The 13,362-nt window shown below is 40.8% G+C and overlaps 1 protein-coding gene across 1 annotated transcript in view; it reads right to left on the bottom strand.

The window, feature by feature from the left end:
* Positions 1-13,362, bottom strand: part of CCDC30 (coiled-coil domain containing 30) — a 144,917-nt gene that overhangs the window by 21,863 nt on the left and 109,692 nt on the right. The window contains exons 14-15 of the mRNA XM_060082790.1: positions 13,063-13,225; positions 424-536 (exon numbers count right to left, since the gene is read on the bottom strand). Of these exons, the coding sequence (XP_059938773.1) occupies positions 424-536; positions 13,063-13,225 (276 nt within the window). The remainder of the gene's footprint in view (positions 1-423; positions 537-13,062; positions 13,226-13,362) is intronic.

Genomic DNA, 13,362 nt, shown 5'->3' with positions numbered 1-13,362 from the left:
CAAAGGGCTACAGGAACACAAAGAGTGACACCTCACTCAACCCAGGCCGGAGGTGTCAAGAAAGGCTTCTTGAGGAGGTGACTCCTAGGTTGAGAATAAAGAGTTGAAATAGGGAGAGCGTGGTCCAGACCGAGGAAAGTACGCGAGGGAAAAAGAAGGCTGAAGGCAAGTGAGGGGGTATATTTGGGGAAGAGCAAGATGTTAGATACCACTAGAGCTCAATAAATAGTAATTCCCTTCCCCCTCCCTCTCTTGGGAAGAAATGAGGCCCCACATCTCCCTAGGAAAAGCCCTATAGATAGAACTTCTGGGAACGAAGGAAAACGGCGTTGGCGTTCTTGAAAGGTCACTTCTGCGAGCATTCCCTGCTCTGGCTCCCTAAGAAGTAGCTCAGTCTTCTAAAGGGAACTTGTTTTTGTTTACCTCACATGGACATCAAGCTGCTTCAAAAATTGCCCATACTCTTCACGTAGAGCTTCCTTCTCCTGCTGCAACCCAGACAGCTTCTCTGACAATTCCTGGTTGCTCTTGAGATGCTGAAAAACATTTTTAAAAAATGGGAATACTCTGCTGAATACAGGTTTGATGTTGACGAAATGTAAACTGGCAAAGCCTTTCTGCTGAAAAAGGCTTATGGAAACCGGAGTAGCTTCCTGTGATTTTGCACTTCCAGAATTCCCGAAAGCCAATAGCTCTTTTCCTTGACTTTTGTTCCCCCAACCTTTCCAGTAGATTTGTGAGCATTTAATTCCACATATAGAAAGTTTTCCAGCTTGAAGTAGAGTGAAAGCTGTTTTCCTGACCTAACCCTGACTAATAAAGTATTTGGTTCTAGAAGTGGCTCCAGGGAGTCTGGACTTGGCGTCTGAGCTGGTCGGATTTGAAGGCAGTTTAATCTTGTCACTAATACTAGCAATCCATGACAAAAAAGTTGATTAAATTATAATGTAGTTGCCTGTGGTGAAGTGCTCTGGCGGACCACAGGACTGCTACAGAGTTACAGAGGCACTGAGAACTCCAAGGAGTGTGGGGTGGCGAGCCACACCTGCCCATGTTAATGAGCCAAAGAGGAGAAAATGTCCAGCTTGGGATTTAATTATTGGAACAAGGCATACTCAGAGACCCAGAGCACATCCTTCATATAGGCAGCAGGACAATATATCCAAAACCCAAATTTCATCAAGTAGGTGGCAGAATTGCAGCATAAGTTGATTTTGTAGACTTGCCACAACTCTTACATGAAAAATAGTGCTTTATTTGGAAATACATGCAAATCTGAGAATTGGGAACGAGAACATCTGACAGGATTCCAATGACTTTGAGCACCCTGGACCAAGAACTCCTGCTGAGCCCCGCTTAGCAGCATACGCAGTCCTGCCGTCTCAGGAGGTTAACCACCCTTGCATCGAGGACTCTACTGACTCCACCTGAGGCAGCTACCTGTGCAAGGATACCTATTATTCTTAACACCCACCCTATACCACTACCGCTTCTCTTTGCCTCCAATCCTACAACTAGAGTCAGATCCCAGCCCATCCTGGGGAGAGGGGGTTGAGTATAGGGACTGACCTCGGAGGACGGCCATATTGAAAGAATGGAAAGATTCTGCCAAATTAAATTGGCAGAAACCTGAGGAATACAGGTAGGACTGTATTCATAGGGCATTACACTAGGGAGAAAGGAATATAATGTTGAATAGGCTGAATTTATTGACATGGATGTGCTTACCAGAGATTCAGGATTTAATGTGTTGATTTTAATGTCTAACATGACTTTAAAAGTTTGCTTGGTTGGTGGACTGAAACTTGGACCCAACAGTGACCTGTGTTAAATGACATTAAGATGCCACACTTCCTTGGTATAAGAGAGGAAAGAAGCCAAAGTCTTAAGTAGATAGGAAGTTCGGAGTAGATTTGTCATGGGCGACCTGCTCACCCACCTCATCACTCTGACCCGCATGTCACTCAGAAGACACTCCTTTCCCCGAGGCTTTGCCAAATACACCGGTGAGGGGAGCACCAGATTTCCTGAAATGCTCTATAATGCTCTCCTACTGAGGAAGATGGTGGGAGATGCCAACACTGAAGCCCTGATTTTAGTGGGGACGATGGTACTGCAGCGTGTCAGAGATCAAATGGCAATGTTTAACCCCCTGATACAAGGTGGGCATTATTACTCTTATTAGATAATAGGGCCAGAGATTTAACCAAATGGTTTGACTCGTAGCGATCTTTGGTTGGAGTTAATTGCTCACAGTGATTACAGGACTAAAATACATGAACAGCCTATTAAAGTTTTACTTGAGTTATATTTTTAAATAAATGAATAAGTAAATAAATGCACCTGGGTCTGGTGAACAGAGGCCCAATTTGAATGACAACAATGGAGAGTAATGGCCTCTTACTCAATCCCCAGACCTGAGTCAGTTCAGACCCAGGGTCCTTTTGCTAGGTTGTCTTCAGGAAGAACCTTGTGTGTGACGCTGCCACAAGCATGTGGTCTTCTCCCAAGCCTTCCCCAAAGACGCCTGTGGCCTTTTACCCAGGTGACTGGGCATTGGAGAAAGGGAACTATCTAGACTTTGGGGGAATTACATACAGTACAGTGGTTCTCAGTCAACATTAATACCTTGGAACCCCAAATGAGACTGAGGTTCACAATTCAGAGTGGGGGTGGAAAATGGAGTTTGAACACACAGAGTGTCTTAGAGTATGTCTGCAGTGATTCATTGGCTCCGTGTAGGTTTCATGATGGGCCTAGTGGGTCTGTGAATCTCCTCAGTGATTTCTCCCCAATTCTTGAATGTATAGTCAAACTAGACAATCTGGAATAGCAGATTCTCTTTGTTGGCTTTCTGACCTGAGGCGTGAGGGCTATTGATGGTAGAAAAGGCCAAGTGCTTGGAATGCCTCTTCAGAGTCTAGAATCAACTTATACCACCTTTGCCTTCAACCCATTTATCAAGCAACCTTCAAGGCTGTATGGTTTTAGTGGTACCCAAAGCAAGACAAAGATCTGTGCTGTGCCAGGCTGTGGTGCAAACTGCTTTGCCACTTGGGCTTTATGACCCAGCAGACCCAAAGTTGCTCCAATTTTCCATGACAGCTGAGGAAGCAATATAGAGCCTCTGGAAAACTGTAGTTTAATGTTATGATTTGGGAGGAAAGTCATCTCCCCTCCCATAATAACTCTTTGCCTTTTGAGAAAGGTCCTTGCCTGTGACTGGCCCTGGTGGAGTCTGAATGGTTGGCCTTAAGAAATCAAGTATTGAGTAACCTGAGCTGTCCTTCCTGAAATAAGGTGTTCTATTATTCACTGAGCATTGAGCTGGGCATGTGCAGTAGTACTCCATCCTCAAACAGAATTGCTATGTAAAATACTGAGCCCAAGCAGGTCCTTAAGGTTCCAAGCTGCATTAGCAAGTGGTACTTACTTCTATTGCATCACCACCTCTCTCAACCCAAACCTATGGCCTAATGGGGAGCTCTCTATGACCAGTTAGCCAAGGAAGAATAAATTCAGGCCTGATGTACATATGATTCTGTACAATATGCAGCAACCACTAAGCTGGGACAAAGTGAGAGAGTAGCATTGACAAATATACACTACCAAACGTAAAATAGATAGCTAGTGGGAAGCAACTGTATAGCACAGGGAGATCAGCTGAGTGCTTTGTGACCATCCAGACGGGTGGGATAGGGAGGATGGGAGGGAGACGCAAAAAGGAGGGGATATGGGGATATATGTTTATGTTAGCTGATTCACTTTGTTATACAGTAGAAACGAACACAACATTGTAAAGCAATTATATTCCAATAAAGATGTTAAAAAAAAAAAGTAGGGCTGGGCTTCCCTGGTGGCGCAGTGGTTGAGAGTCCACCTGTCGATGCAGGGGGACACGGGTTCATGCCCCGGTCCGGGAGCATCCCACGTGCCACGGAGCGGCTGGGCCGGTGAGCCATGGCTGCTGGGCCTGCGCGTCCGAAGCCTGTGTTCCACAATGGGAGAGGCCACGGCAGTGAGAGGTCCAAGTACCGCAAAAAAAAAAAAAAAAAGAAAGAAAGAAAAAAAAAGTAGGGCTGCTGTGGCATACAGCCCCAACTGAGGGGTAGCCCTTAAGACCAGGGGGAAAGGAAGTCTCACTGGGCAAAGCTTGTGTTCACTTTGCCTGGAAAGGGAGACGTCCACAGGCATGGACCTATGCTAATTTATAGAAAGTTTCTAATAGTTTGGCCAGATGATCAGGGATTTGGAAAGAATAATATTGGAGGACTGATGAAAAAGAGGCCTGGAAAAGGGGCCTGGACTAGAAATGCTGTCCAATCGGTGGGAATGCTCTATGTCTGCACTCTCCAACATGGTGGTCACTTGTCACCCATGGCTACTGAGCACATGAAACGTGCCTAGTGTGTCTGAGGAACTGAATTTTTAATTTTATGTAATTTTAATTAACTTAGATAGCCACATGTAGCTAGTTGACACAATATTAGACAGCACAGGCCTAGAGTGTGAACATATATGTGTTACATGTGTTTCTGCTCAGCAGAGGGCTTCCACAGAAGAGGTGGCTCTCAATAATCAGGTAGAAAAAATAGTACATTCTGGATGTCACTTAGCCTCTTTTTCTATCCTCTATTTGCTCACTCAGTGGGCTCATGTACAAAGTGCATGGGGGCAGGAATATATTTTATAAGGAGTCACCAAGCCTAATCCACTCAACTTGCTAAAAGCACAGATCAATGTTGAGCAACTGTTATGGCACCATCCACTGGGGGGCCAGGCAGTCACCTGGTAGCAGGTTTATTATACTGGACCCCTTCCACCATGCAGAGAACAACAATTTGTCCTCAGTGAAAGAGACACTCATTGTATTTTATTTTTGTTCTTTTCATTAATTTTTATTGGAGTAGAGTTGATTTACAATGTTGTTAGTTTCTTGCTGTACAGCAAAGTGATTCAGTCATCCGTACATATATATCCACTCTTTTTAGATTTCCTTCCCATTTAGGTCACCACAGAGCACTGAGTAGAGTTTCCTGTGCTATAGAGTAGGTTCTCATTAGTTATCTATTTTATACATAGTAAGGAAACACTCATTTTAGATATGGATTTGCTTTCTCTGTCCACAATGCTTTTGCCAGGACCACCATCTGTGGACTTACCAAATTCTTTATTTCTTGTCATGATATACTACCACCCAACATGGCTTCTGACCAAGAAAATCAATTTACAGTAAGAGAAGTGAAACAAAGGCTCATATATATGAGAGTCATTGGTCTCACCCTATATCCCACTATCCAGTAAAAAAACCCAACGTGCAAAACAGTGGAAAGACCTATGGAAGATGTAGTTATGATGCTGGCTAGGTGAAATCATCTTTTGAGGTTCAGTGATGTCCGATAAGATGATGTCTAAACTTTTAACCATTGATTGATATATGATGCTGTTTCTCTCAGAGCCAGAATATGGGAAAGAAACCAAGAGCTGGAATGGGAGTGGCTTTTCAAACGTATATCTCATTGGCAAAACATGTGTTACTGTATTATTGGTAGTTAACTTATAATTAAGTTTTAAAGTTAGTATATCCATGTGGATTGAGACTGAAGAAGCAGCAATTAACATTACCCCCAAATGACCACAGATGCTGCTGGGACTCTGAGAAGTTAAGTGTATCAATGAAACAGGAGGCAGGGCACAACCTTTAAAAGAATGACATAGCTGTTGAGGGTATGACAAAAACTGGTTGGAATCGATTAGGTCAAAGATGGCAGAAGATTTGACTTCCAGTAGACTTTGAGCCTCATTATGTGCTCGTTGTAATTAGCTAAGTGACACACCCAAAGGTGCTGTGACAGTTCTGAGGCCAACCATAAAAGTCCAAAAAGTGGGCAGTCGTCCAATTCCTGCAAATCCCTGTCCCTTCTCCAAAATAGTTGGAATAATCCTCCCACTCATTAGCCTATGAAATTACCCAGCCTATAAAAATTGACCACGCCATATTTCGGGGCCTCTCACCTTCCGAGATGACCCACACTCTGTCTGTGGAGTGAGTTTCTCCCAGGGCCGCTCTGGCCTTTTGAGATGGACTGCATTCTGTCTATGGAATATGTTTCTCTCTAAATAAATCCATTTCTTACCTATCACTTTGTTATCCACTGAATTCTTTCTGAGACGAGACTGAAGAACCTCAGCTTCATTAATTCCTGAGACCAGGTGTGTGATCTCAATTAAGATAGTGGGTTCAAGTCCCAATATGGGTTTTGGCTGGGTTCAAGTCCCAATCTGAGTTGTGTGATTTCATCTTCATTTATATGAGTGATAGTGCATCCTTTAAGAGGAAAGGATACTATTCTTCATTTATTTTTTTTTAATTTTTGAATTTTATTTTATTATTTTTTATACAGCAGGTTCTTTTTAGTTATCTATTTAAAAAAATTAGTGTATATATGTCAATCCCAATCTCCCAATTCATCCCACCACCAGCATCCCCCCACCCACCCCCCGTCGCTTTCCACCCTAGGTGTCCATATGTTTGTTCTCTACATCTGTGTCTCTATTTCTGCCCTGCAAACTGGTTCATCTATACCATTTTTCTAGGTTCCACATATATGCGTTAATATACGATATTTGTTTTTCTCATTCTGACTTATTCATTCTGTATGACAGTCTCTAGATCCATCCACGTCTCTACAAATGACCCAGTTTCGTTCCTTGTTATGGCTGAGTAATATTCCATTGTATATATGTACCACATCTTCTTTATCCATTCATCTGTCGATGGGCATTTAGGTTGCTTCCATGACCTGGCGATTGTAAATAGTGCTGCAATGAACATTGGGGTGCATGTGTCTTTTTGAATTATGGTTTTCTCTGGGTACATGCCCAGTAGTGGGATTGCTGGGTCATATGGTAATTCTATTTTTAGTTTCTGAGGGAACCTCCATACTGTTCTCCATAGTGGCTGTATCAATTTACATTCCCACCAACCATGCAAGAGGGTGCCCTTTTCTCTGCACCCTCTCCAGCATCTGTTGTCTGTAGATATTCTGATGATGCCCATTCTAACTGGTGTGAGGTGATACCTCATTGTAGTTTTGATTTGCATTTCTCTAATAATTAGTGATGTTGAGCAGCTTTTCATGTGCTTCTTGGCCATCTGTATGTCTTTTTTGGAGAAATGTCTATTTAGGTCTTCTGACCTTTCTTGATTGGGTTGTTTGTTGTTTTTAATATTGAGCTGCATGAGCTGTTTATATATTTTGGAGATTAATCCTTTGTCTGTTGATTAGTTTGCAAATATTTCTCCCATTCTGAGGGCTGTCTTTTCGTCTTGTTTGCAGTTTCCTTTGCTTTGCAAAAGCTTCAAAGTTTCATTAGGTCCCATTTGTTTATTTTTGTTTTTATTTCCATTTCTCTAGGAGGTAGATCAAAAAACAGCTTGCTGTGATTTATGTCAAAAAGTGTTCTTCCTGTGTTTTCCTCTAAGAGTTTTATAGTGTCTGGTCTTACATTTAGGTCTCTAATCCATTTTGAGTTTATTTTTGTGTATGGTGTTAGGAAGTGTTCTAATTTCATTCTTTTACATGTAGCTGTCCAGTTTTCTCAGCACCACTTATTGAAGAGACTGTCTTTTCTCCATTGTATATCCTTGCATCCTTTGTCATAGATTAGTTGACAATAGGTGCATGGGTTTATCTCTGGGCTTTCTATCCTGTTCCATTGATCTATATTTCTGTTTTTGTGCCAGTACCATATTCTCTTGATTACTGTAGATTTATAGGATAGTCTGAAGTGAGGGAGTCTGATTCCTCCAGCTCCACTTTTTTCCCTCAAGACTGCTTTGGAGTCTTTTGTGCCTCCATACAAATTTTGAGATTTTTTTGCTCCAGTTCTGTAAAAAATGTCACTGGTAATTTGATAGGGATTGCATTGAATCTGTAGATTGCTTTGGGTAGTATAGTCCAATATTTTCACAATATGGATTCTTCCAATCCAAGAACATGGTATACCTCTCCATCTGTTTGTGTCATCTTTGATTATTTTCATCAGTGTCATATAGTTTTCTGTGTACAGGTCTTTTACCTCCTTAGGTAGGTTTATTCCTAGGTATTTTATTCTTTTTGTTGCAGTGGTGAACGGGATTGTTTCCTTAATTTCTCTTTCTGATCTTTCGTTGTTAGTGTCTAGGAATGCAAGACATTTCTGTGCATTAATTTTGTATCCTGCAACTTTACCAGATTCATCAATTAGCTCTAGTAGTTTTCTGGTGGCACCTTTAGGATTCTCTATGTATAGTATCATGTCATCTGCAAACAGTGACAGTTTTACTCCTTTTCCAATTTGTATTCCTTTTATTTCTTTTTCTTCTCTGATTGCCATGGCTAGGACTTCCAAAACTATGTTGAATAATGGTGGTGAGAGTGGACATCCTTGTCTTGTTCCAGATCTTAGAGGAAATGCTTTCAGTTTTCACCATTGAGAATGATGTTTTTTTTTTTTTTTTTTTTTTTTTAGTTTCTGCTTTATAACAAAGTGAATCAGTCATACATATACATCTATTCCCACATCCCTTCCCTCATGCATCTCCCTCCCTCCCACCCTCCCCATCCCACCCCTCCAGGCGGTCACAAAGAGAACGATGTTTTTTGTGGGATTGTCATATATGGCCTTTATTGTGTTGAGGTAGGTTCCCACTATGCCATCTTTCTGGAGAGTTTTTATCATAAATGGGTGTTGAATTTTGTCAAAAGCTTTTTCTGCATCTATTGAGATGATCATATGGTTTTTATTCTTCAATTTGTTAATATGGTGTATCACATTGATTGATTTGCATATATTGAAGAATCCTTGCATCCCTGGGGTAAATCCTACTTGATCATGGTGTATGATCCTTTTAATGTGTTGTTGGATTTTGTTGAGGATTTTTGCATGTGTATTCATCAGTGATACTGGTCTGTAATTTTCTTTTTTTGTAGTATCTTTGTCTGGCTTTGGTATCAGGGAGATGGTGGCCTCATAGAATGAGTTTGGGAGTGTTCCTTCCTCTGCAATTTTTTGGAAGAGTTTGAGAAGGGTGGGTGTTAGCTCTTCTCTAAATGTTTGATAGAATTCACCTGTGAAGCCATCTGGTCCAGGACTTTTGTTTGTTGGAAGATTTTTAATCACAGTTTCAATTTCATTACTTGTGATTGGTTTGTTCACATTTTCTATTTCTTCCTGGTTCAGACTTGGAAGGTTATACATTTCAAAGAATTTGTCCATTTTTTCAACATTGTCCATTTTATTGGCATATAGTTGCTTGTAGTAGTCTCTTAGGATGCTTTGTATTTCTGCAGTGTCTGTTGTAACTTCTTTTTCATTTCTAATTTTATTGATTTGAGTCTTCTCCCTCTTTTTCTTTATGAGTCTGGGTAAAGATTTATCAATTTTGTTTATCTTCTCAAAGAACAAATTTTAGTTTTATTGATCTTTGCTATTGTTTTCTTTGTTTCTATTTCATTTATTTCTGTTCTGATCTTTATGATTTCTTTCCTTCTACTAACTTTGGGTTTTGTTTGCTCTTCTTTCTCTAGTTCCTTTAGGTGTAAGGTTAGATTGTTTATTTGAGATTTTTCTCGTTTCTTGAGGTAGGCTTGTATTGCTAAAAACTTCCCTCTTAGAACTGCTTTTGCTGTATCCCATAGGTTTTGGGTCATTGTGTTTTTCTTGTCATTTGTCTCTAAGTATTCTTTGATTTCCTCTTTGATTTCTTCAGTGATCTCTTGGTTATTTAGTAACGTATTGTTTACCTCCATGTGTTTGTGTTTTTTATTTTTTTTCCTGTAATTGATTTCTAATTTCATAGCATTGTGCTCAGAAAAGATGCTTGATATGATTTCGATTTTCTTAAGTTTACCGAGGCTTGACTTGTGACCCAAGATGTGATCTATCCTGGAGAATGTTCCGTGTGCCCTTGAGAAGAAAGTGTAATCTGCTGGTTTTGGATAGAATGTCCTATAACTATCAATTAAATCTAGCTGGTCTGTTGTGTCATTTAAAGGTTGTGTTTCCTTATTAATTTTCTGTCTCAGTGATCTGTCCATTGGTGTAGGTGAGGTGTTAAAGTCCCCTACTATTATTTTCTTACTGTCGATTTCCTCTTTTATAGCTGTTAGCAGTTGCCTTATGTATTGAGGAGCTCCTATGTTGGGTGCATATATAATTGTTATACCTTCTTCTTGGATTGATCCCTTGATCATTATGTAGTGTCCTTCCTTGTCTCTTGTAACATTCCTTATTTTAAAGACTATTTTATCTGATATGAGTATTGCTACTCCAGCTTTCTTTTGATTTCCATTTGCATGGGATATCTTTTTCTATCCCCTCATTTTCAGTCTGTATGTGTCCCTAGGTCTGAAGTGGGTCTCTTGTAGAAAGCATATATATGGGTCTTGTTTTTGTATCCATTCAGCAAGCCTGTGTCTTTTGGTTGGAGCATTTAATCCATTCACGTTTAAGGTAATTATCGATATGTATGTTCCTAGTACCATTTTCTTAATTGTTATGGGCTTTTTTTTTTGTATGTCATTTTCTTCTCTTGTGTTTCCCACTTAGAGAAGTTCCTTTAGCATTTGTTGTAGAGCTGGTTTGGTGGTGCTGAATCCTCTTAGCTTTTGCTTGTCTGTAAAGCTTTTGATTTCTCCCTCAAATCTGAATGAGATCCTTGTCAGGTATAGTAATCTTTTTTTTTTTTTTGCGGTATGCGGGCCTCTCACTGTTGTGGCCCCTCCCGTTACGGAGCACAGGCTCTGGACGTGCAGGCCCAGCAGCCATGGCTCACGGGCCCAGCCGCTCCGCGGCACGTGGGATCCTCCCAGACGAGGGCACAAACCCGCGTCCCCTGCATCGGCAGGCAGACTCCCAACTACTGCGCCACCAGGGAAGCCCAGGTATGGTAATCTTGGTTGTAGGTTCTTCCCTTTCATCACTTTAAATATATTGTGCCACTCCCTTCTGGCTTGTAGAGTTTCTGCTGAGAAATCAGCTGTTAACCTTTTGGGAGTTCCCTTGTATGCTATTTGCCATTTTTCCCTTGTTATTTCCAATAATTTTTCTTTGTCTTTAATTTTTGTCAGTTTGATTACTATGTGTCTCGGTGTGTTTCTCCTTGGGTTTATCCTGCCTGGGACTCTCTGTGTTTGCTGGACTTGGGTAGCTATTTCCCTTCCCATGTTATGAAAGTTTTTGACTATAATCTCTTCAAATATTTTCTCGGGTCCTTTCTCCTCTCTTCTCCTTTCTCCTCTCTTCTCCTTCTGAGACCCCTATAATGTGAATGTTGTTGCATTTAATGTTGTCCCAGAGGTCTCTCAGGCTGTCTTCATTTGTTTTCATTCTTTTTTCTTTATTCTGTTCCATGGCAGTGAATTCCACCATTCTGTCTTCCAGGTCACTTATCCATTCTTCTGCCTCAGTTATTCTGCTATTGATTCCTTCTAGTGTATTTTTCATTTCAGTTATTGTATTGTTCATCTCTGTTTGTTTGTTTTTTAATTCTTCTAGGTGTTTGTTCTTTAATTCTTTAGGTCTTTGTTAAACATTTCTTGCATCTTCTCGATCTTTGCCTCCATTCTTTTTCTGAGGTCCTGGATCATCTTCACTATCATTATTCTGAATTCTTTTTCTGGAAGGTTGCCTTTATCCACTTCATTTAGTTGTTTTTCTGGAGTTTTATCTTGTTCCTTCATCTGGTATAAAGTCCTCTGCCCTTTCATTTTGTCTATCTTTCTGTGAATGTGGTTTTCCTTCCACAGGCTGAAGAATTGTAGTTGTTCTTGCTTCTAAAGCATACTATTCTTCTTATTGTTTTTAAGGTTAAATATTGGGTAAAAGGTTTGTTTGGAAGCTGACTATACAAAGTGGACTGTTACATTGCTTACCAGGGCCCCTATTTTTCTAAGCTGTCCCCTGTGCTGCAAGGTTGGAAGTCTGAAAACATTTCCCAAACTCCCTTGACAGCAGAGTTCCAGTTTGGTTTCTGCAAATGAAAGGCAGCTGCACACAGTTTGGAAAGCATGGGGAAAGCACAGGAAAAGCCACTGTTCTCCTCTAGCACTACTGGAAGCAGATATGGTAGGGGGTCTCTGGAGAAAGAACCAGGCATGGCTTTCTTGACAGAAGCCACTTTTGGCCTAATCCATTTTGTGATCTAAGCCTGGCCACGATGCTTGCCCTTGAACAGGTCTCAGTAATTAATGATCTTAAGGGGAGTGAGGAAATGTAAGAACAAAGGAAGAGCAGTCAAGAAACAATAGTTCAGCGATAAATCTAGTCCTAGTTCCTCCTCAATGGATATACATAACAATCTGATACACGTCTTTGAGTTCTACAGGAAGTAAGACCCCCACCTAGGTGGAGGACAGAATGATGATGTTGACCCTCATGACTTCAATCAACTAAAGCTTGGACTCTATGGACCTTTGCCCCAATTCTATGCTGAATTCTCCTCTGCGCAAGCTCCTTCATGAATATGCATGTACCCTTAGCTTAAAACTTCCCCAATTTTGCTGTTCAAGGAGACACTGCTTTGGGAGAGAGCCCTAGTGTTCTTACTTGCTGCAAGTAACAAATCCTTCCTTCTCCTGTTCTTTGGCTTGGCTGTATCTTTTGGCTCAACACCTACGACGAGGCAAATCCAGTATCCGGGTAACACTACCAGGTAGATGAATGGGAAGACAGCAGATGAGACTTTTGTAAGGACTTCAGGGAGAGTTCCTGCAAATCTCCCACTTTGGTGCTGCAGGAGTTGGTTTCCCTGTGATTTCTGAACTTCTGGATTTATTGAAAACTGGCAACCTTCTACTCATCCCTACCTCTCCCTTCCAACAGTTCTGTAAGCATGTTCTTCTCCATGTTAAATTCCTTGTTGCTTGCAATACCTAGAGTAGATTTTGCTTTCCTGACTGAATCCTGACTAAACTTAATGGGTAAAGTGCTAGGCATTCAATAATTATTAGCTGTTATTAGCTATCAATTAGGTCTAAGGGAATAGGGAAACAGAAGCATACCTATTTGCTTTCTTACCTCATCAGATTTTCTTTTTTCATTTTCCAATTGTTTAAGTTGGGCCTCTTGTTGCTGAATTCTGGATTGTTGCTGAGAACTGGTCATTTCCAGTTGATTCTCTTTGTCCTTTAAGATTTTCAATTGCTTTCGTAGCTCATTCATATTCTGATCTAGGAGTTTCCTGAGGGCAATTAATGTACATTAAACCACACTGAATTGCAAAGCTCTGCAAAAGAAACTCTTCGACCTAAAATTGTTATACTGGACACAGGGGATTTTTTTTTGGTTCACTGAGGTAAGGTAGGTGTCCATAAGATA

The sequence above is a fragment of the Mesoplodon densirostris genome, chromosome 2 (genome assembly GCF_025265405.1).
Source record: "Mesoplodon densirostris isolate mMesDen1 chromosome 2, mMesDen1 primary haplotype, whole genome shotgun sequence".
NCBI lineage: Eukaryota > Metazoa > Chordata > Mammalia > Artiodactyla > Ziphiidae > Mesoplodon > Mesoplodon densirostris.
The sequence above is the reverse complement of the archived record's forward strand: the minus strand, read 5'-3'. Positions and strand labels throughout refer to the sequence as shown.